The 25,213-nt window shown below is 39.0% G+C and overlaps 2 protein-coding genes across 2 annotated transcripts in view; both read right to left on the bottom strand.

Moving 5' to 3' along the window:
* Positions 1-8,144, bottom strand: part of SLC17A6 (solute carrier family 17 member 6) — a 49,825-nt gene extending 41,681 nt beyond the window's left edge. Inside the window, exons 1-3 of the mRNA XM_065403209.1 lie at positions 8,059-8,144; positions 4,939-5,191; positions 3,245-3,363 (exon numbers count right to left, since the gene is read on the bottom strand). Coding sequence (XP_065259281.1) covers positions 3,245-3,363; positions 4,939-5,191; positions 8,059-8,144 — 458 coding nt within the window. The remainder of the gene's footprint in view (positions 1-3,244; positions 3,364-4,938; positions 5,192-8,058) is intronic.
* Positions 8,145-22,212: 14,068 nt separating this feature from the next.
* On the bottom strand, positions 22,213-25,206 carry LOC135877258 (P2Y purinoceptor 1-like). The gene is made up of 2 exons (XM_065402652.1): positions 25,180-25,206; positions 22,213-23,193 (listed from the first exon to the last, which is right to left on the bottom strand). The coding sequence occupies exons 1-2, from the start codon at positions 25,204-25,206 to the stop codon at positions 22,213-22,215; spliced, it is 1,008 nt and encodes a 335-aa protein (XP_065258724.1).
* Between the last annotated feature and the right edge of the window lie 7 nt (positions 25,207-25,213).

Here is a 25,213-nt window from a genome sequence, read left to right as displayed (position 1 = left end):
CACTGTCTCCCTCTTTCCCTGACAGTGAGTCATCTTTTTCTCTTTAGCTCATGACTGAGCCTGTAATACCCTCAGTGGAAGATGGTGAGTTATATTGTATTGCAAAGTATGAAGAGCACACCTGAAATTTGTTTCCTAGCCTCAGAGCCACTAGCAATTTCTGAGCTGCTCCACATGCAAGCAAAAACCAATGTTTCCAAGACATATAATGAGGTTCATAATAAAAATTAAATTAAAGTAATGGAGATATCCTATCTCCTAGAACTGGAAGGGACCTTGAAAGGTCATCAAGTCCAGCCCCCTGCCTTCGCTAGCAGGACCAAGTACTGATTTTGCCCCAGATCCCTAAGTGGCCCTCTCAAGGATTGAACTCACAACCCTGGGTTTAGCAAGCTAATGTTCAAACCACTGAGCTATCCCTCCCCCCAATAAAAATAAATCAATGTATCATCCATTTAGATGTGATGGTTCACTTCTAAATGGATATTCTGCTGGTTCAAACTAGTATACTTCAACTGGCATGTACAGCTACACTGAAGTTACTGGAGGAGCTGCAGATCACCTTGAAGTTAATGGAGCGATGTTAATCTACACCCACTGAACATCTGGCCCAGGGAATTTGTGCATGTGTGTGCATTATTGGAGGGTGTGGTACAAACTAGGAGAGCATAGGGTCCAAATTACTAGTCCATACTCTGCAAAATTCCCATTGGACCTCATTGGCCAAAGTCATCACTGATGAAAATGGTGGAGATAAGTCACACATCAGGTATAATATGATCAGAAATAGAGGTGTAGGTAACTTACACTGATAAATTCAGCCCTCACCTAAGTAGCCACATCTCACTTTGACTTCATTTAGGCCTTAGGATTGTTGGGACTGGTATGCATATAAAAGATCTAGATTCTCAGACCTCGCTGAGTAGCACTTTTCTTCCTCCAGTACCCCATTCATTTCAATTGAGTACCTGGGTGGCAGCACCTAGCCCTAAAGTTTGGGAACTTGCTTTATCTGTAAATTTTCTGCTGCTGCACCTCACTTCTGTCCCTTAACATTTATATTAATGTTTCCCACAAATTGAATGTAAAATCTGTGCAAGTTCTATTACTTTGCCATTTACAACTATTTGCAAATGTTTTATAAGGCTGGATGTGTAATTTACACCACCATTTACATCACTGGTGAATTTGTCTCTAAGACTTCCCTGGCTATTACAACTAGTGACCTTGATCCTGCTCTCTGCTATGCTAGTGTAGATGCAGACTACCTTCATCACTGAAGTGACTAGAATGACTCTGGATTTACACCAATGTAATGGAGAGCAGATTTTGGTTGAAACATTCCAGGCTGCATATTCCACTACAGAATTTTTCCTGGTGACTTCCAGGGCTTTTCCACCTATTTGATCCAATTCTGATTGAAGTTCTACTTTTATAATGGTACTGAGTCAAATTACATAAATGGAATTACAGTGGAATAATCAAGAATGGAATTTGGCTTTCTGGTTCAGACCCTACAGTCTTTGTTAAGGCAAAACTCCTATTGAAGTAAATGAGTAATGGACTGAATGAAGATTGCAGGATTTGGTACAGAAAGGAAGGCAAAGGTGCTGTATTTTGATGGACTGAGGCCTTTTAGGGGATGATCTCTTGTGATTTTTTTAAATCACCTTTTATATTTCTGATCTATTATTGGAAAGATGGGGAAAGGACATTTTAACTAAAAGATAAAAATATAAGGGGTTACAATATATGTTAACACTGTGCTTTTGTTTTATTTCCAAAATCATGGATCAAAACTTCTGCTGGTGTAAATGGGCATCAATAGAGCTACACCAATTTACACAGCTAAGGATCTCACCATTCATTGATTTATCTTTTAATGGAGCTCTGTGCTCTCAAGAGAACTGGAGGCTTGGCAAGTATATTTGTGTCCTTATTTAAAAAAAAAAGCATAGCCTGGTGAGAGAACTTCATTGTATAAGTCTGTCTAACGCTCCTAGTCCTACCTTTGATGTTACATACTCTTGTGATGAGCTAAACTGTACCTTCCCTTTTAATATCCATTTGTACCTAGTCCATTACTGCTCAAGAAGAGTGGCACTAGGACCTTTCCTACCTCTCCAAATGATGAGTCTGTGGCATTAAGGATGGATATGAATGCCTCGTGTGTCTTGAATACTCAGTGGATCTAATTAACAGGTGGAATCACACCCTGGGTGCTTGAAATATTGCCAGACACCATAGAAACGAATCTTTAAGACCCTGCACCATCTGCACTTCCTTTTCATTGTGCAAAGCTCATTGAAACATGTTTTTCTTCCATTTTATTCAGAGTGGACTATATTCAGTTCTGTGTCAATTAATAACTACTGATATCTGTTATTTTCCCCTTTTCTTTTTAAAAAAGACCATGTCTAAATAAATAAAGGGATTTCAGTGTCTTTCAACTTTGAAAATTTCTATCGTGATAATCTTAGTGAAAAGGGGACTGAATAAAGTAAAAAATAATCATAGCAACTCTATTTTAATATACATTTTAAAGGACAAGAAACAAACATGAAATCCATATAAAATCAGAAAATAATTAAAATGGTAATAAAATACAATTCCAGTATTCATTTTCATTTATTTCAAATGTTTGTTTCTTGTCCTTTAAAATTATTGTATTATTATTTCGATGACTACAGAGGAACACAGACGTATTTTTCAATACCCCCATGCTTTTCAGAAATATGCCATTGAAGAGATGCGTCTATGTGACTTGAGTTGAATAATAATTCCTTGCTATATAACTATTGCCTCAATGTGCTGCAGTGCCAGCTATAAATGCTGGCTTGCAGAGGCAAATTGTTACGTTGGGGTTCATGTTTGGTTTGCACGACACCGCTGATACAGCGAAGCATAGCCCAACATATTTTGTCTCGTCTACACCATCCATAAAGGCTCATCTTACAGTGAGTGGAGTTTTACCGAAGGAAAGTGCCCGTCCGCTATTGCCCCTCTAACAGCCTTGAAAAGAGGAAAGCTGGCTTTATACTGAATTCAACAGATGACAATTGTAGGGAGCCATCAGCAGAATAGCACTAACGAACCAGACACCCTGCTCCGTCTGCTTTTCGCAAAATGTGCCTGCATTTATACCGGCTGTTTTAACAGTCAAAATCTAAACATAGCAACCCGATGTATAGTATACATGTTTATGTTTATATACATTTATATATTTATATTAGATCGTCATTACCTGTTAGCTGCTAGTCTGGATGCTATATATCCCCCAGGGATTTGAGTGACTATATATCCCCAGAAAAAAGAGCCATGGATCATGCCAACTGTTTCAGGGTCCCAATTAAACTTCGCTTTCTTCCAGTGCAAAAAAGCAAGGAGAAAGGGGAGAAAGAAAATAGGAAGGATGTAAGCAGGCCAAACGAAAGCATTTTATCAATAATAGTTTAACACTAGGCAATCTTTGCGGAATTTCGATTAATGTTGAAAATGCCCATTTACTAGCCGGTACGATATAGAAATGGGGCAAGGGGCTCACCTCCAAAATAATAATCGATTTACTTTACAATTGGTCTCTAGATCAAATATGCTAGAATACCTACAAAAATCTGGCATTAGTACTGGAGGAGAGAGGAGGGACATGATTTATATCTCGTGATCGCTATTAACCCTAAAAATATGTGAATCTTGGAACTAAAGATGTCCTTGAATCCCCTAGAGAAAGGGGTGGCAACAAGTATATTTTTTTCTGTCCGATCCAGTCTAGCGAAGGTTGGGGTCGGGAGGGAGGAGGAAAGGGCCTCTCTCCCTCTCTCTCTCTACACACAAACACACACTCAGACTCACACTCACTCTCACTCTGACACACACAGCCAGTTGTAATACATCTCTCTCTACAAAGAGAGAGAGAGAGCCAGTTGCATACATCGCAGGTAAGCTCACAAACATGGGAATGAGGAAAATGTTTCAGGGTATTTTTTTTTTGGGGGGGGGGGAATTATTTGTCTCATTATAAGTGAATCACCTGCATTTGCAATTGAACCCATCGAATATATATATATATATATATATATATATATATATATATATATATATATATATATATATATATATATATATATATATATATATATATATATATATATATATATATATATATATATATATATAGTATGGACTCAGTGGAATTGAAAACGGCCATATCAGTCTATCTAGCTGTCTGTTTATCCCTCTGTGTGTACACATGTGTATGTGTATATACACACATATACATTATATACGATATATAAATGTATACATTTATGTATCATATATATTCTTGTCTTTGTGTACATAGACTATATACATATGGTTAAGCACCTTATAAATTAAATATGCTTTCTCATTGGGCCATAGATTGCTTTTATAGCGTTGTATTTTGTTAACCAAAACTCATTCATCCTGATATTTCCAAACGTTCCGCAACAAACCACTCCATTTCCTTTAGAAAATTGGGCAGCCACTTTGGAGTCGTTTATTCATGGTCATGTTCTCTGTTACGTGCATTTAATTTACGAAAATGATTGAGATCTCCAAAGCTGGGTAAAATAGCAAAATATCTGCACTCAAACTTGTGCCACGGAATGACCTCTTGGTCTGGGAAAGAAAGAAAACAAAATAGGCATAATCGATCTTTTATTCCCCCCCCCCCAACATTCTTTGGATCATTGTCCTTTCTGTTATAAATAAAATATGACAGTTCAGTATAGGATTCTCCTACCCAGAAACTAGCAGATTATAGGAGAAGGAGGAAACCGTCTAGATTTTATTATTAGAATGATTGGAAATATCATAAAAAGCTAAAGGGGCCTTATTTATTCTATTCATTCTTTATTATTACTCTATCCTGAGGGCATTATTCGTGTTGCGGGATTAAAGGGGACTGATTCCCACCTCTTTAATAATTTTTCCTCCTCGGTGTATGGTGCTGTTATTGACCATATCCACGATGGCTACTCCCAAATTACAACGGATTCCAAAAGAGATGCAGAATCCCAGTCCACTCATGATGGCAATGATGTACCTCCGGGGGAGCCCAAAGCAGGTACAGTCGAACATTGGGGCTTTCTTAACGGGCGCTTCCAGGGGTTTCCCATCTTCTGTCAGTTCGATGTTGTCCCCAGGCTTCTGTTTCTTCTCTAGGACTCTGCCCAACATAAGGGGGAAAGACAAGCAAGAGACTTGAAGCCAACTCTCCCGAACAGGTCACTTGAATGTCAAAGTCACTATGACTAAAAAATCACCTCCAGTTGCTCTTTAGCAAGACCTGTGGGATTCATAATTATTCATTTCCCAAAAAAACAGGGAGGAGCAGCAGATGAGAACTCTTCATCTATCATTAAAGATCTCTGGTTAAATATGTAGGATGCATTAAGAAGACATCTGCTGCAACCACTGCAGAGGCGCCATGTTGTCTAATTCAAAGGGGATTGTTGGGAGATGAAAAATTATCTTGGAGGTTTAACTCTATTGCTATTACATTATAAACACGAGAGGAATTAGTTCTACAGTGCATGCTGCTTGTGGATGTGGGAGAGAAAGAAATGCTGTAAAGATGAGCAATTATTTCTATTTATTCCACATCTGCAAAATGGCTGTCATAGACATTTGAACGAAACATGCTAGTGTTTGAGAACTACCCATCTTCAGATGACTCAATACCCTTGCATTTTTAAAAACTTGAATTTGTAAAGATTACATTCAATAATCTGCACGGTGATCATTAACTAGACTTAGTCTAGGTCTGTTTTATAGGTTGCTCTCTCAGTGCCCACATTTACCGAAATATTAAATCGAAGCTCCCAGGGTTTTAAGTGTGAACGTATAAAGGAAAATTCATAATTCATATTTACACATTTTGATTATAATATAATGAATCAATGCATACATTTGCACCCAGATAGTATGCTTCAAAACATGTACATGCATTTTATTTTTATAGGGGAGAAAAATCTTAATATGACTTTTTGAGGAAAAAATGTGCTGGGTTTATCGCTAAAATATTCCCCACACTGCTGATTCTCAGTAAGATGAAAAAGAGGCAGATTAACTACTCAGAAGTGCAGCCCCTGCAGAACAGGGTATTTGAAAACTGCATCCAAACATTCCATTTTGCTAGAACGCTCCAAGCCTGCCAATCCTTGCTCACGTGAACAATTCTCCGCAGGTGAGTAATTCAACCGAGGTCAACTCCCCTGAGTAATGGGTGAGTAAGGCTTGGCAGGATCAGACCCAACACATTATTCATATTATGTATAACGAAAGTATGGGCAATGCCCTGCAACACCTACTCAGTTGAATTTACTCTTATTATTCACTGGGGTAAGGCTTACTCGCCTGAGTCAGGGTTGTAAGATCCCCATCCTTTTAAAATGTAGTTAAAATAGAACAATATATTTTATAGTTAAAACTGGTTCATTCAAATGATAAAATCTGAGCACCAGCTTTCGCATAGAATTGATTTGGTCCCCCCTGAAATGAAGCAAAGATCCTGGGATATAATAAACTGATTGTTTCTACTTTCAAATTACGGATAGAAAATTATACGTTGATTCTCGAAAGAATGTGGCTAGTCCTGATGGAATATTTGTTAAGTCCTCGGAAGTTCAAAGAGTGTCTTATTTAGATAATTCTTTAAAAACCTGTTTGAGATATGACATGGAAGGCATTGTGAGATGCAAGTGTGTTTTCATATCCCTCGAAGACTATTTAGTGCTGAACTCGATTATTGTAGTTATATTCGTAGAGAAGAAATGTACATTTTCCATAATATTCGAGAGGCCCATAATAATATATTCTGTTTTTCAGATATTTTACATATTTTCAGTCAGTTTAAAACGATTGAATTTATGTAGGCTGGTGGTAAAATAACCATATATTTCTAGACTCTAACTGTACTAGTTTCTATTAAAATAGAAAGCATCATTTTACCTTGATAATTTAACTCATATTGCCTTTCCTCTCAAAATTGCATAGGAAGTTGTAAATCATGTAACATTATTGTTGGAATAATATTGTGCCTGTGTACAATACTGCCGCATAGGTGGAGAAAAACCACATCCACTGTAGGTATTAAGACATTTTGCTTTATTCGGAAAATTCTAATAACGTTGGAGAGAGTGGGGTACTTTGTTTTAAAGGAAAATGTCCGAAAATATATTCTCCCGATTTTTATTTTATAATTTTCTCGTAAAAATCATATTTTGGGGGTCATCAAAGTCGTCAGATTTCACAGGGCCATTTATGATGGAATGGTGTGTTCAAATCGAGGAATGGTGTGTTCAAATTTCGTGTAAATGCACTTCAGGTGTGTGGTTGCGTGCATCTATATACACACCTGAAGACGATGGAAATACACGCACCCTTCTATTGCTGGATTAACTTTATGATTTCATCCATTGCGGTTGTGCATTTTCTACAAAAGAAATCGACCCTTTTCTATGCAGACGGATAAATAATTGACGGTATCTCTCTCAATATATTTGTCCTAGCTTCAAAGAGAGAAATCGTTCGGTTATCAATTATTTATGCTTTTCCGTGTTTTTCTTCATCTGACGGGCGATTACACAAGGGAATCGGTTAATCGAAATCAGGAATGATTTTATAGTTTAATTTAAAAAAAAATGCTCTCTAAGGAAAGTGAAAAGGATCCTACGGGTGCCCTGCATTGAAATTAAATAAAAATACTGTACAGGAGTACTGCTCTCTGATTCTAGTTTTGAAATGAGATTAAATTTCTGGGGTAGAAAGATGGGGGAAATCTCTTAGGACATATTTAAAAACATCCTCCGCAAGCCAACTATACAAGTTCTTTCGGTGCCATAGTGTAATGGTATAGCGTTAGTTTGTAGGATCCAGATGATATCAAGAAAACCTATAAATAGCTATCAGTCTATCCGCAACCAAATTTACACAAATAGCGTATATTCGAACTGATCCAGCAATTTTAGGCTAAGGAAAGCCTCCCATTCTTTCCAATAAGAAATCCAGCCCCCCGAAAGAGATCTTTCTTACCTGTAGAGTTGACCGAGCGATTTCCCAGCAAAATTCTTCATTCCCTCCTTGCCGGGGGTCAAAATCCTTTGTTTTACCGACTCCATGCCTGCAGAGGTTTTCACTGGGCTCCACTCTGTGCTGAACAGAGCACTGCTATGAACAGCTATGATCGCTCATATTGGTTTAATCTCTAACTTTTTCACCCATTAAATGGCTATTGGTGCGTCTCCAGATAAAGGGAGCGTGAGTGAGTGTGTGTGTGTGAGAGAGAGAGAGAGAGAGAGACAGACAGACAGACAGAGAGACACAGCGCGTTACATGCAACCCACGGATTTCCTAACAGAACAGAGTTGGGAGCCACAATTAGAAAGTCTTTTCGGAAGTGCAGGAGTCATTGGCAGAAGGTGGAGGCAGTGCCATGGCTGATTTGGGAGGGGGAATGACCCTACTTCCTAGGAGAAGATGGTCCAGTGTTTAAAATAAATCCTGGTTTTCCGCTGAACGTTTCCCTAACGCCTATGGGTTGAGAGGTGGGGGCGGGGGTCATCTAGTTTATCACTCCAAAGAAGAAGTCAAAAGTTCCCAATGCCCAGCACGTGCCAGCCTGAGAGAACCTGATGGCTAAGTTCTAAGCTCTCGGACAATAGCAGCCCTAGCACTTCATTACTGTGCGCAAGTCAGCAGCCACTTGCTCCCAGGGCAGCGCGCACAGAGCAACGATATAGAGTAGACTGGGAGTTCGCGCGCCGGGGGTTGGTGATTCTAATCGGCCCAGCGCCTTTTATCGCTCCAGCGTGTGCCAGAGTGATTTCAGCACCACAGACAGCGCCCTTGGCTCTCGGGTTGCTCCCGAGTGTTCTCAGCACCAGGGAGAGCGCAATCGGGAGCTTCTCGGGCTGCCAACTTCCTAGGGGAACTGGGCGGATTCATTGCGGGGGGCTTGAAGACTGGATGCTACGGAAACCGAAGAGGAGCCGTGTCATCGTCCCCTTCCAGGTTTTCCAGAGGATGATGCAGCTAAAAGGGAAACTGGAGTTTATGAGACGCTGACAATTTACTTTTGGACTCTCGCGTCGCCCCCCCCTCCCCCTCGCCTTTTCTGACGCATAGCCCGACCCTGTTGTTCAGAGCAAGGACTACAGAGCACGTTTACGAGGGAGTTTGCTGCATGCAGAGGCTATTGTACTTAATTCAATTGTGCTGTTAATGTAAATAAAGGACGTGATCATCTCGCTAAAGATAGTCATTCAGAGCTCCTGGAAAAACAGGGCACCAATGGCAAAATACCTCGGAATATTAATACCAGATATAATCTGACAGATGTATCTCCATAGATAGATAGAATCTGTCTAAGATCATATTTTATTTCTAGCTCAATATTTCTAGCTCTCTAATATATTGTCATAATTTAGATCCATATATTAGACATGTACATGGTTTCTAACTCTTATACATGTATAATTTTTATACCTTTGTGTCCTGCCCTTTAATGACACTTTTGTATAATATCTAATATAACTTTTACATACGATATTTTTTCACCACTTCAGTGATCAAGGTACGTTCTGAGAGTTTGGTCATCTTATCCTTCCAGAATTTGGTAGAAAGACAAGGTGGGCGAGGTAATATATTTTACTGGACCAACTTTTCTTAGTGAAAGAGACAAGCTTTCCAGCTTACACAGGTCCACTGCAAACAGAATTTGGTAGTCATTTATCAGTTTTAATCACCCAGGAGTTGATTGTACATGTTAAAAGTAATGTCTTATTTCTAAATCATGATGATTGCATTTATATTAGACCTCTTTCCAATATGAAATCCATCTCAGAGTTTCTATTACAATGTTTATTAATTAGAAAAAAGGAAATTCATAATTCTATACCCCAAAACAAATTTATTTGAAAATTGAAGCCCTTGCATTGCTTACTTTCTCTGTAACAAAAGTTTCTATAAATAAAATATTTTAAAAACCAAGGTGAAAAGAATAATGTCCTGCTAAAATATATAGTCCTGCCACAATATTCTAAAAACAATTGTTCTGGATTATTTAAAATTTTTTACTAATGTTGCCCCCTGGTGGAAGGACAATGATATTTTACATTAGCATAGCACATTCATATCAGTAAGGCCAATTCTTATAACACTGCAGCTATTGCAATGATAGTATATTCCAGTTTGTAGTGGTATTTCAAAGATGTGAAAGCACCAGAAAGTACCACAATAGAAAGTACATTTAAACTATATGCTCCTAAAACAAGATGCTTCCTCATACTGTAATTCAGCTTTGCTTTATACAGCATGCTAAATACTGGATGTGACTTTCAGTGCAGGTTTCATTATAGATTCTTCTTTATACTTCTCATTTCGTTTGTTGAAAAGAACTTTAGGATTTATTACAGTCTCTATTGCCATCCATAATTTTTATAACTGCATCTGTCCATTGTGCCCTGTTGCTTCATTTCTCCAGTTTATCATTGCAGATATTTAAGACAACCTATTTATTAATGGACATTTCCAAGAGCCAGAAGGGATAGAGAGTAATTCAGTCAGTAATGGGGAAATGTTCTAGACTCAGATTCAGAAAAGCATCCCTGTTCAGGAAAGCATTTAAGCACATATCTAAAATTAAAAGTGTGCTTTTCTGAATCAGGGCTTGATAGTGTTAGTCTCTGCCTCAGAGGCTTATCTTTGTGTTATTCATTTGCACAGTACCTACTATGAACAGGCTCTGAGCCCGAATTGGATTCCTTAGCATTGCCATATTGTTATTGTACTGCTACTACTAAAGCTCATTGAATAAGGAGTGCTCAGTGGTTTGGGAGAACTAAATAATAATTAATAATGTCAGTCTATATCCAGCCTAACACTACCCTAATAGCTTTAGAGGCCTGATGTGCTCTTTCATTGAAAAAAATGAACTAGTCCTTACGTATATAAAAATAAACTCTAACAATGGACCCTGGAAAGTTAAAATGGTACCATCCATAGGTGTAGCGGTAGTTCTGAAGTGGGTATACTATGCCTAGTGTATACCATATTAGCAGTTTCCTGAGTCATTTCCCAATGACAGCTCTACTAATTGTTTCAACTGTAGTTCAGGAAGCACTGCGTAGTAAGAAGCTATGATGGCCAGTGCTATAAAACATGCTCAGACCAGTCAGCCTTCTAAATAACACTAGAGATTTACCTATTTAATTGGTGGCCTGAAGATATGAATCATTGTTAATTATTATTGTTAAAGTCTATCCATCAACACACTTGAAATCAATTGGAGTTTTTCCATTGACCTCAGTGGGCTTTGGATCAGGCCCTTATGCAGTAAATACCAGTTATGATAGCACTGCGAGAGTTTGCACACATTGGTTGAAAGCAGATAAATCTGCCTCAAACAACCCAATAAGAACACTGTTCTCGAAGAAGCTCTTGGAACAATTGTAGGTTGATGTGTGAGTCCAGCAGGATGCTGCACATCCCTGAAGTTTTTCTCATGGAACTGAGTGCAGACAATTGTATTTATGATTGATCCTGCACCCTTTGATCAGGCAGCATTCCCACTACCTGTCAATGGAAGTTTTTTTTTCTGACTGAAGACTGCAGGTTTTGGGTGCCTGAAATGAACCTAATACTGCACAGTCTCCCTATATGTCTTCTGACTGACTGTATTCCTAATGAATTAAGCAAAATAGAAGCTAAGAGTTCATGATTGTATTTTTCAAAGCTCAGATTTTCATATTAATATCGATCCATCCATCCTTAAAGTTTTCTATAGCACTCATCACAATAGTATCTAGAGATTTATAGAATCAGCCTGATAATATACATCTCTGACTGGGTGTCTGACTCCGCTTGCTAAATTTAGTTGTGTCGCTGATGAACACAGTACAGTGTTATCATATTAGATATCTGAAGATTGCATCAGTGAAATAAATTGGTGATTTTTGATTAATTTACAAATATTTGGATTCTCTAGAGATTGTCTGCAACCTTGCTTTTGCTACATCACTCATTACAAAATGTATTGTCCTTTCTTATTATGTAACATGCACACAGATCCACAAATGAAGTGGTATTGTGTGATAGAATCCTATTTACAAAAGTGCAACTTTGTAGATGTAAATTTAAAAGATTTAAAAGACCCTCCCCTGTACGCACACACTCACATTCAGCCTGAGACTTTGGGGTATCCAGAGCCCCTCGGAGGCTTTGAAAATCTGTTTCAGTAAAATAGCATCATATAAAGTACAATTCTTTGAGGCTCACAATTGTTTATCCCATAAAAATTCAGCAGTAAGGTGCATGACTGCAACGGAATCCAAATCAATTTGGAAATGATGCTAGTGTGAGCAAGGCTCACAGATTAAGTCTGAAATTCTGGGTCCATTGAAGTCAATTGACCATTAACATCAATAAAGCCAGGATTTCACCTTAACAATGGTAGTTTGGTACCTCCTTTGGGACTGGGGAACCATAAAATCCCAAAGGGATGCAAAGAATTGTAATTTCTCTTGGAAAGAAGTCAGTCCATATAGGAAGTGTGAAGGCAGATAAATTGATGGAAGGGAGACTGTGTCTGGAAGAAGCAATAGCTCATTAAACCTATGGGCATCTATTTCCTGTGCATTTATAACAGTGGTTCTCAACCTATTTATCACTATGGATCTCGTATGCAGATCTCTATGTTTATGTGGGCCACATCCACACAATATATATACTACCTGTCTGGCCCTGAGGATGTCACATGGGCCGCAGCTGTGTGTTGATTGGGCCGCAAGCAGCCCACTGGCCATGAGTTGAGAACCACTGATTTATAATATAGTTTTATGTTAATAGGTTGCTCATTAAATAAATCCTGTGGCAGATCCTTAGCTACAGCTAAGAAAAGGAAACACAAAGATGGCTTTAACTCATCTTTGCACCATTCTCCCCATCAGGGGTCTGTGCTGGTCTTGTCCTTGGCAGAATTTAGAGCAGCCTTTGGCTGATCTAGCTAGGTCCTGAAGGCCTGATTAGTAGCACCTAACCAGTGGGCAACTCTGTTGAAAGCTGCAAAGATCAAGTCACTTAAGAACCCAAATGTGGCCTCTACCCATTGTCGTGGGAGGACATCCATTAGTGAGGTCTCTGTGCTGTGTCCTGCTCTGAAGCCCAGTTGTTGAAGCACTCAGGATGCCAGCCAATGTCACATGTAGTTGTAGCTTGGTTAACATTGCTTCCTTGATGATTTTGCCTGAGGTGCCGTCTCAGAAGTAGCTGCAGATCTGCTTCATAGCCAGCTAGCCTCACTTTCTCCTGAGGTTATGACTCCAGTCCCACACAGGCAAATATGGAAGTAAAGGCTACTGAAGGATTATGTTGAGAGGTTCTGTAAAGTACGTACTAAAACTGCATATAATTGATTGCTTCCTGTTCCCCCACCCTCCATATGTTGCTTGGTTTATTAGATGGTAAACTCTTCAAGGACAGGATAGTGTCTTCTAGTGTGTCTGCACAGCATCTTGCACAATGGGACCCTGATCCTCACTGGAAGTTCCCACAAGGCAAATAATAATAAATAATGTCTCTGCATATGCCGCACTTTGGAATATATTATTCAACTATAGCAGTACAAAGCAGTCTGAGATCCAGTTTAAAGGCCCCCTGTAAGTATTCTCCTCTTGTGGCTCTACAGAATACGGTTTTTAACTGAACCAGGCTGAGGAGTTCCTAAGCAGGTGGACAGAAGGAAAGTTAATGCTGAGATCTACCCTGAATTAGCCCATGCTTATAAATACAGCCCTGTGGCGTTGGAGTGAGAGCACAGGAACAGGTAGGACACAAGAAAAGACACAGAGAGAGAAAGATACCAAGGATCTAACGAGGAGCTGGCTACAGGGTTGGACTGTGCGGTCTTTCGGCAAGTAGAATCCTCTGTGTGTAGCTCTGCTGGCAAACTCTGTTCAAAGTAAACAGAATAAATTAAATTGGGAAATATTCTGAGACTCCCTTTGTCACTGTTTTCTCTTCCAGTGAAAAACTGACTCGCTACAAAGTCCTCTTTCGCCTCCTTCCACTTCCATGTTGCTGCATTTGCTTGGCAAAGGTATAAAATTAATAATTCTAATAAGAAAGAAAAATGAGATTATTGCACTAATCCAGAGAATTCATTTAAAGGGTATTTTTTTCTGTTTTAAAGCATTCAAGTGTCGCGTTTTATTATAATGTCAGAATCTGATTCTGGGTTGATTCAAAAGTTAATTTGACACATAAGAATCAAGGGCATGCTTTATTTGGTTGAAGGCATTGCTTGTGCCCTCTGGTGGTGGAAGCGAATAAGGCAATGTAAAGGGGATTAATTTTTTTGTTTTTCCTGTAAGAGTACGTATGGTATTTCAGCCTGAACATAGAAAGAGTTTGACTTTAGGTTAGCATATTTGACTGCTCTGCGGTTATAAATTTTCAAGCTACATTGGGAGGTTCTAGTTTCATTTTTTTCCAACTAGTTTACTTTTAACGTAGACAGCTAGATACTGAACAAAAAATTCTAACAGAAATTATGAACAATTGACAAAGCCCATTTAAAGTGCCAAACAAAGCAGCACTGTATTATAACACTCACAGCTTTTCTGCTTTGTCATAGAGAAATTTTGTATCATACATTTTATTTATGCCTTAGAAATGAATATGCTTGCTTAACTTGTTCTTAGATTTTCAGAAAGCCTTTGACAAGCTCCCTTACCAAAGGCTCTTAAGCAAAGTAAGCTGTCATGGGATAAGAGGGAAGGTCCTCTTATGGATTAGTAACTGGTTAAAATATAGGAAACAAAGGGTAGGAATAAATGGTCAGTTTTCAGAATGGAGAGAGGTAAATAGTGGTGTCCCCCAGGGGTCTGTACTGGGACCAGTCCTATTCAACATATTCATAAATGATCTGGTAAACAGTGAGGTGGCAAAATTTGCAGATACTACTCAAGATAGTTAAGTCCCAAGCACACTACGAAGAGCTACAAAAGGATCTCACAATACTGGGTGACTGGGTAACAAAATGGCATATGAAATTAAATGTTGATAAATGCAAAGTAATGCACATTGGAAAACATAATTCCAACAATACATATAAAATAATGGGGTCTAAATTAGCTGTTGCCACTCAAGAGAAAGTTCTTGGAGTCATTGTGGAAAGTTCTCTGAAAACATCCACTCAATGTGCAGCGGCAGTCAAAAAACAAAACAAAACAAAACAAAAAAAAAACAACAGACAGAATGTTGGGAATCATTAAGAAAGGGATAGATAATAAGACAGAAAATATCATCTTGCCTCTATATAAGTCCATGGTACATCCACATCTTGAATACTGCCTGCAGATATGGTTGCCCCATCTAAATAAAGATATATTGGAATTGGAAAAGATTCAGAAAAGGGCAACAAAAATTATTAGGAGTATGGAACAGCTTCCATATGAGGAGAGATTAATAAAACTGGGATTTTTCAGCTTGGAAAAGAGACGACTAAGGGGGGATATGATAGAGGTCTATAAAATCATGACTGGTGTGGAGAAAGTAAATACGGAAGTGTTATTTACTCCTTCTCATAACACACAAACTAGGGGTCACCAAATGAAATTAATAGGCAGCAGGTTTAAAACAAACAAAAGGAAGTATTTTTCATATAATGCACAGTCAACCTGTGGAACTCCTTGCCAAAGGATGTTGTGAAGGCCAAGACTATAACAGGGTTCAAAAAAGTACTTGATAAGTTCATGGAGGATAGGTCCATCAATGGCTGTTAGCCAGTGTGGGCAGGGATGGTGTCCCTAGCCTCTGTTTGCCAGAAGCTGGGAATGGGCAACAGGGGATGGATCGGTTGATGATTACCTGTTCTGTTCATTCCCTCTGGGGCATCTGGCATTGGCCACTGTCGGAAGACAGGATACTGGGCTAGATGGACCTTTGATCTGACCCAGTATGGCCGTTCTTATGTTCTTATATTCTTGGCTATCATAGCAACGCTGATGCTTTACATTCTTGTGCTCATCTAAAATTTAATACCAAAGGATCCCAAAGGTCTTTAGCAATCAGTCATATAACACATAGAAGTGCAACTACCTCTTGGTGAAACATCAAGAATTTTAGCAGTGCATAGGAACATTGTACAAAAGTTTATGGTGGTGGAATTTAGTCAATGAGAAGTAATTACCTAAATTGAAATCTGGCCAAGCACATTGGTGTTAACATGTGTTCATTTATTAATGCTATTATGAGATATTTAATTATCATAAATTGTCAAGATCTCTATTTTACCTTATTATATCTAATCTAGTCTATTTTTGTTTTAATAACATCCTTTATTGCTGTATTTAAAAGTTGAATTAAATCTTATACAACAGACGAGCGTGGCTTATTCTTAATTACATTAAGGCTACTTTACACCACTCTGTCAGTGTAAAGGGGGGCTTAAAGTGAATGTAAATGTAATTTATGCTACTTTAGTGTACCTTCACATTGCCAGAGCTGTGTAAAAGGGTCTTTGTGTAAATAAGGATCAGTCCCAGCCTCTCTAGAAGCACAGTGTCAACTTCCTTTTGTTGCTTTTATATTATTTTAAAGGCCATTTTTGGGTCCTTGACCCCTTGGCCCTCCAGTTCTAAAAATACCTCTTAAGCATAATAAAGTCCCCACAATAGGCTACCCCATTTTGGAAGGTTTTTCTTATCTATGGAGATGCTCAACTAAAGGTTTTTAGAAAATCAGGATAACTGCACTATGTTAATGAGCAACTTTGAGCCCTAATGAGTCATTCCTATCTGTTATGTAACTATTCTTTTTGAACAGACACAGAAATTTTCCTCAGAAAAGTAAGAGCCATTACAAGATTTTTGCCATCTTAGACTGGTTTTGTAAGAAACTTTGCAAGAAAGCACTATTTCATTTTTCTCATTATCACAATAATACAAAAAATACCCAATCAGCTCTAGTTGTTATTTGTCTGTGGTCTTGTTGACATTAGAAGCTCTCTTTGATATTCTGTTATCTTTTGAAACACGATTCTTTCACTGCCTATCAGCAACAAAGATTTTGGCTTTTTTTCACAATAAATATTTAAAGCGGTAAATGGTGGTAGATATTTTCTTTGGGGAAAGAGTCCATATTTTTCAAGGCGAACATGAGAATAAATGTCCTTTTTCTTACCACAAGACATAAAAGAGAGCTGAAGCTTTTAAAAGGCTCTGAGGGAACCTGTGCAACAGAATGACTGTATTGCCACAGCTTTGTTGAATACCTAAGGTGTTTCTCAGTTTTCCCTCTGGGAACATTTAAACAGTACATCATTAAAAGTGGCAGGAAAACCTCTGCTTTATTTTAGTACACTGCTAATGAGCATGCTGACGACTGTACTGTGTTCAAGGGAACAAGGGATCAGGGGTGTAAGACACTTGTTAGTTTGAGACTGAAACACTGCACCCTCCTGTTTTCCATTGCTTTTGAAAGATCTGTGATCCTGAAGTGATCTTCTGTAACTGGAAACATTGGCTTCTCCTGAACACAGAGTTCATTTCCAAATGTCTCTGGGGAACAGACTAACCTGAGGCTGGGGATGTGGTTCATCTCATTTCATTTAATCATATGATGGCTAATTTTACACCTTTTATACACAAACATTCTTGTTATATGTTGGAAAAGGACCCGCTATGGCCTGGAAGAGCTATTTGGCTTTGTTAGAGGAAGCTGTGGCTTCAAATGCAATTGGGTATGTGCAATTAGATGACCAACTAGGCCAAATTGGAAGGAAAGTACCATTCCCCATGCTTGCTATGGGATGGATTTGGTGTATCACAGAGCAATGTATGCTCCTTTCAGGAAACCTATGGCCGTGCACCTTACTGACCTCTTCAAGAGCATGGTCCTGGTCCTACTCCCATTGACTCCAGTAATGCGGGACCAGGCTCCACGTGCTTATATCCCAGGCTATAGAAAACCTGCAGTATAAAATTACTAAGTCTGGTGGAGAATGAAAGCTCTTCAGGGCAAGGAACTAGAGCTGTTGATTAATTGCAGTTAACTCACACAATTAACTCAAAAAATCGCAATTTAAAAAATTAATCACGTTTTAATTGCACTGTTAAACAACAGAATAGCAATTGAAATTTATTACATATTTTGGATATTTTTCTACATTTTCAAATATATTTATTTCAATTACAACACAGAATACAAAGTGTACAGTGCTCACTTTATATTTATTTTTGATTACAAGTATTTGCACTGTAAAAAAAAAAAAAGAAATAATATTTTTCAATTCACCTAATATAAGTACTGTAGTGCAATCTCCTTATCATGAAAGTTGAACTTAAAAATGTAGAATTATGTAAAAAAAAAACACCTGCATTCAAAAATCAAATAATGTAAAATTTTAGAGCCTGCAAGGCCACTCAGTCCTACTTCTTGTTCAGCCAATCACTCAGACAAACGAGTTTGTTTATATTTGCAGATAATGCTGCCCGCTTCTGGTTTACAATGTTACCTGAAAGTGAGAACAGGCATTCTCATGGCACTGTTGTAGCCAGCGTTGCAAGATATTTATGTGCCAGATACGCTAAAGATTGATATGTCCTTTCATGCTTCGACCACCATTCCAGGGGACATGCGTCCATGCTGATTATGGGTTCTGCTCTATAACAATCCAAAGCAGTGTGGACCAATGTATGTTCATTTTCATTATCTGAGTCAAATGCCACCAGCAGAAGGTTGATTTTCTTTGTTCAGCCTCCCAATATTGGTATCAATTAGAGACAATTGTGACACAGCACTTGTCTACTAAGAATTGGAGACCACCAGTTCCTTTCACACTGAGCATGTTGTCAGATATTCATGACTTTTGGTTGTCGGCTTCTTTCTAAGGGTCCAATCCAAAGCCCATTGAATTAATTGCAAAGGCTCCCATTGACTTCAGTGAGTTTTGAATCAGGCCAATAATAAAGTTTTGACTTCTTATTAGCACTAATTTGAAAGTTCTTCATTAGACACAAACTCCTAGACTGAATTTCTGGGATGCAAATACTTTCTAAAAAACCTTTCTGTTTGCATGGTTGTGTTCACCTTCACACTCTCTTCTACTGGAAGGCACCTATAGGTCATGGAAACAGCATTCCCTGGAGGCAATTTATCTTGCTAAAGATCTCTATTGAATCCATGAGTCCAGCCAGTCTAATATTATGTCACCCTCTAAACTGAGTTGGTTTCTTTGCTTCCACAGATTTTCATAGCATGATGCCTGCTTTTTATGATTTATGACAAGAATATTAATCACCCTCTGCATGGTGCATGCCTCATCATCAGTATGCATCATAAATCATCCAGAAGTACCTTCACATCTGGTTAGCATTACACCTAAGGTATCAAGCACGGCAGTCTGTCTCAGTCTGCATGGGCAACTTAACTTCACACATACACTGTGCCTTGACTGTTCTTTTCCAAAAAGCTTAATAAATCAATTGCCTGTTATTCAAAAGCCACCCCACCTCCGGGAAGTTAAGAAGCAGTATTAACAGAGAGCCCCCATCAGTCCTCCTTGACTAGAAGCATGGTGAGTAAGTCATAAATCCTGAATGGTAATGGGAGTGTGTGTCAAGTGAGAGAAAAATAGTAGGATTTGGTGGGGCACCGAAGGGAGGGAATTATAAGAAAGTCTGCAAATTTCTCTGTTGGGACTCAACTACAGGAAGCTAAGTACTGCCTTAAATGTAATGGAATCTTCTTAGCCCTGGTCTACACTGGGGGGGGGGGTCAATCTAAGTTACGCAACTTCAGCTATGTGAATAACGTAGCTGAAGTCGACGTACTTAGATTGACTTACCGTGGTGTCTTCACCACGGTGAGTCAACTGCTGCCATTCCCCCGTTGACTCTGCCTGCGCCTCTCGCAGCGCTGGAGTACAGGAGTCGATGGGAGAGCGCTCGGGGGTCGATTTATCGTGTCTAGACTAGACGCGATAAATCGATCTCCGTTGGATCAGTCGCTGCCCGCCAATCGGGCAGGTAGTGTAGACATACCCTTAGAGAGCATTAGTTCTTATGCAGGGAATGCCTCAGGGATGCAAGGGCTGGAAATCCTTTCCCAACCTATGGACAGTCTGTGGGGCTGAAAGCAGATTCTCACTAGCCCTTAGGCATGGGTTCTGGATCCTCACAAGTGCTGATCCACTCTCTAGTTCCCTGTCTGCTCCCAGTAAGCTATCTGAATGCCAGCATGAAACCCCTCCTTGGCACATATTGGAATAGGAGCCACCATGAATGGCCATTCTATCCATGCTCCACTTCCCTGTAAAGGAGCAAAGTGGTTCAAAAGTCCAGGTATGGGCACCCTGCATATGGGTGAATGCCACTCTATAAGCAGAAGTTGTCTCTAGTTAGTTTTGTGGCCTGATTTTTCAGAAGTGCTGAGCTCCCACTGAAATCAGTGGGAGTTCTGGGTGTTCAGTGCTTCTGAAAATGAGGCTTTATTCATTCTTAATGAATGTGTCCCATTTAGTTAAGGATTCCATCATCTGAGAATTTAGCCTCTTTCACCCTCTCCTCGAAGACCTTTTCTTAATGAATCCTTTGCTGTTTCATAAAGGGTTATGGAAAGATGTAAAGCAACTAATAAACATTTTAAAATGAAAATGATTAACGAGTGGCTGATAAGGATTGCTAAACACCTGGGCCTGATTTTGATCTCACTTGCAAAAGTTTCATTCTGGTGTAATTCCTTTGAGTTCTGTCAGTGTAAGAAAGATCAGAATCAAGCCCATTCTGTGGATGAGGAGGAAAGATAGTGTAAACTAAGCTTTTCGGTTCCTGATTGCATCCAAGCACCTGGTATCTCCCAATGTTTCAGTATATGTTCTTTTAGAGAAATGAGTTGGCCTATGACTGGTTATCCAGCACAATATGTTTGGTATGAATAAGCTTCAAAAGGTATTATCATAATCTACTGATTTTTCTGTTGGCCTTATAGCAAAAGGAGAATCTGCACAAGGAGTAAATCCAGGTAGCTGCAATGCAACCAGAATGGAGAAATTGTAGATTACTCATGAGGTAGAATTGGTGGCTGATCAAGAAAGTTGACTGTTGGAAATAGGCCATTTTGATTGCATTGGCATCGTTAGCACTACAAAAGTAATTTTCCCTCCCTTGGTATTCACCCCTTCTTGTCAACTGTTGAGAATAGCCCACTTCCACCTTAATTGAATTGGCTCATTAGCACTGACCCCCCACTTGGTAAGGCAACTCCCATCTTTTCATGTGCTGTAATATATATACCTGCCTACTGTATTTTTCACTCCATGCATCTGATGAAGTGGGTTTTAGCCCACGAAAACTTATGCCCAAATAAATTTGTTAGTCTCTAAGGTGCCACAAGGACTTCTTGTTGTTTTTGCTGATACAGACTAACATGGCTACCACTCTGAAACCTGTCTACTTTCTAAGATGAGCAAAAATAATGCATCTGTCCCCCTTAACCTTTGAAATTATTGCCAGAAGCAGACATTTTCTTATACCCAAGGTATTTTATTTTTTGAGTGAAAAGATTTTGTAGCAAGATGGGCTTTTCTCAAAACAAAATTTATGAAAAATGGTCAACATACAATTTTGTTTTCATTTAAAAATTACATTTTTAAAATATTTTTGAAAAAAATCAAAAGTATTGAAAATTTTATTGAAATTTTATCAAAATTGAAAACAAGATTCAATAAACAAACATATTTGTTCATCGGAATGGGGGCTTTGGTAAGTGAAAAATGCTAGTAAGCATTTTGTTAACATTTTCAATTTTGACCAAAAAAGGATCCGTTTTGAACCTTTTGAAATAGTAATACTTTTTGTGACATTAAGTTCATTTTCCAGCCAGTTCTGTTCACTACCTCCTTAATTTTTGGTGTTTTGAATAAAATGGAACCAGGATTCACACAAATTTTAGACTCTGGGACTTCCTGAATAATTGTATTGCTTATAACCATCTCCCACATCTCCAGAATTAAATTCCCCAAGTTAATGGTTCTTACAAATCTGAGAGATCAAAGCATCTCCAAGGTACTATATAAACAGTGAACCCCTGACAACTGAAGTCAATGGAGTTTTGCTGTTGACTTCAATTGGGCTAAAATTTTTCCCATAATTTTCAGCTTGACAAAATTAGTTTTGTGAGGGAATGGAGTTATACTGGGTACACAGATGTCCTTTGCTGTTGACTCCTCCAGGTTTTGGTGTGACAATAAGAGGAGGCTATTTTGCAAACCTGGTCTCGAAAATCCCCTCCTGCCAGGAAACAGAAGAGAGGGTTGATGCAAGTATTAAGGCTACACACTGCTACCTCTACAAAGAACATGGTGTCTGCATGCTCAATGGACCTATTGCCATTGGGCCACAATGCTCTTAAGAAGATGCAGGTGTTTCTTGACAGGTGGTAAGGGAAATAAAGGAGTGCAAAAATTATCAGAACAGAGTACATGAGCTTGGTGAGCTTATCCCTTTTCTGAAAGTGATGAAGGCCAGTCTTTTGCAGTGTCCTGACACTGCTGCAGTAACAGTAACAGATAGCAATGAAAGGCAGCAAGCAGCCAACCACTGTGCAGCACATGGAAAAGGGAAGCGTTATATAGGTGGAGCTGGAAAATACATAAAGAGAGCAAATAGTTTTGTTGTCTGGGCATATCTGGGTGCTGGCAACGAAGGGGACTGGCACACTGGCCAAGCTAGTTACTGCCCATATGGAGAGGGAAATCAGTAGTGACTGTTGTTTATTTAACAACCACAGAGACTTTAACGGATGCACTATAGCCAAATAGCGATCCACACTCAGACAAGTGACAAAGTAGATGCTGCAGTAATAGGAAACATGGTAAATTGTCCTGGTAATTTTACAAAGAGCATCTCCAAAGATCCAATGCAGCTGATTCAGATGGTAGTAGATCAGAAAGGGGAGGGTTAAGATCCAAGTGATGTCAGCCAAAACTAAGTTACAAAGGAAAATAGTGCTCCTGTTCCAGCGCTTCACCCGGAACATGAGGATCCAGATGACGGGCATGTTCAAAGTTAGTCCCACAGCCAGGATAAAGAGGAAGGTCCCTGGGATGAGAGTCCTCTGGATGGTGCCTAGGATGGTGCCAGCACTTCCACAGAAGTCTGCCTCTGCTTTCTGTCCAAATACAAAGCAAACTGGTTTCACTGAAGCTCAACATTATCAACTGAATAAAGTCTGTCCACCTCCCATCATATCCAAGATGAGATGTCTGAGCCTTCGCACACTGGTCTTGTTATGACAAATAAATCATTATCGTTCTGATCCATGTAGGGTGGTCAGATAGCAAATGTGAAAAATCGGGACGGGGTGGAGGGTAATAGGTACCTATATAAGAAAAAGTCCCAAATATTGGGGCTGTCCCTATAAAATCGGGACATCTGGTCACCCTAGATCCATAGCCCACTGAAATCAATAGAGACTGCCACTGACTTCTATACGCTTTAGATCAAGGCCCATAATAGTAACTCCAGGGCTGATTCATCTATCATGTACACTGATGTAACTCCACTGACTTCAGTGGACTTAATCCTGATTTAAGACAGTGCAAACTAGAAGACTAGCTTTTCTGACTCTTCATTGCTAGAGCGGGGCCAAAGTGAAAAGTATACGTTAGTATTCATTTCACTGAATTCATATCCATGTTGTGTTTGCTTTCTGTGAACTTCCAAGCAAACTAGTCTGCTGGTGGGAGTGTTCCCAGAAATAGCAAATTTTAAGCAAATATTGGAGCATAATTGTTGTAAACACATTTTTAGTTTGTAGCTGTGACTATCTGCACCAAAGCCTGTTTCTAGAAGTTATGTTCAACCAATCAGGGGCCAAAAACATGCAGTGTAACCTATATGCCAAGTGAAAACTAGTCAACAAAGCTTGAATTTCATATACTAGAGATCCATAATAAACTATCTTCTTGTGAAAGGAGCTATGGATCAAAATGCACTCACGGAAATTACAATTTTGAATAGCAAATAGATTTGAGAAAACTGTGAGCAGACAGTTAATGAAGAGAAAAGGAGTGAAAATATACTTAATACTTAATTACTTAATAAAGTAATCATCCACTGCTGTACACTCAAGTCACCAGGAAGACTTGAGATCTAGAAGTTCTGTTTCATCAACAAGTGTCATTCTATATGGTCTTTTGTTCCCCTTGCTGTGACTATATCTTTTAGCAAAGAATCCCTGGGGACTCCAGCTATCTGCAATCCCCAACTTGTATTTTATCCTCGCTCACATCAACGAGAGACAAGTCCCAGAGAAATTAGTGAAGGACTAGGACCTCTGGAATGGACTTTTCACTAGTCTCCTGAAAAAAGATTTGCAAACTTATTCTCCTCTTATTCCACTGTATTCCCTTCCGCACATTGGGAAGTACGTTAATCCACAACTAGCCACACTGATTTCAAAGGGAGTACCTTTGGTGTAAATTATTGTTCCTCATGAGTACAGACATCACATTCTGGCCAGATGGATTACGTACCAAATATTCAGTCAGCCATAATTTGTTCAACATTTGATTCACTTAGTCATCTAGAAGCCTTGATTTGAAGCACACAATTGCAAGGACAAAATGAATCCACAATTATTCAATGCCCACAGAAATGGATACTATTATGCAAAAATCTGGCTCTAAAAATCAAATTAAACCTCAGTTCTTACCATAAGAAATGATCTACTTGTGTTAAATGTACAATATTAAAGACTGAAACAATTCCCTCCCCCCTCCCTCCCGCCCATTTCTTGTATATTTTGTGGACTGTGCTCTATTTTCATTACTTTACCACCACCTGCCATACAGTATCAGGACTGCAAGGAAGAGATTCTAAAATGATTTGTAAAAATCTGTATTTCTAAACAGAACAAAGCAAGTGTTGCTTTGATGACAGTGTTGCTTCTTTACTTCATTTCTTGTGCTAAGAACTATAAACTGTGGATACCTTTTGCAGTAGTTAACTATAAAGTCCCAGAATTGCCCATGACTGCCTGGACTAGAGTAATTGTACTTAAACACTGAGTTAGGAAACTTCACACATCGAGCTTCATATGAAATCATGAACACCACGACCACCCCCAAAAAAGAGAGACATGGCAAGCACTTACCTGGCCAGGTGTTCTCCCCATCCTCATCCCATAT

This window comes from Emys orbicularis, chromosome 4, assembly GCF_028017835.1.
Source record: "Emys orbicularis isolate rEmyOrb1 chromosome 4, rEmyOrb1.hap1, whole genome shotgun sequence".
Taxonomy (NCBI): domain Eukaryota; kingdom Metazoa; phylum Chordata; order Testudines; family Emydidae; genus Emys; species Emys orbicularis.
This window is presented reverse-complemented; position numbering and strand designations above follow the sequence as displayed.

What these genes read in the sequence shown, in the direction of transcription:
- LOC135877258 (XM_065402652.1), bottom strand. Translation starts at nt 25,206, where the DNA reads ATGAGGATGGGGAGAACACCTGGCCAG. An exon ending in TGGGGAGAACACCTGGCCAG is followed by an intron (nt 23,194 to 25,179) that starts GTAAGTGCTTGC and finishes GTATTTGGACAG; the next exon opens with AAAGCAGAGGCAGACTTCTG.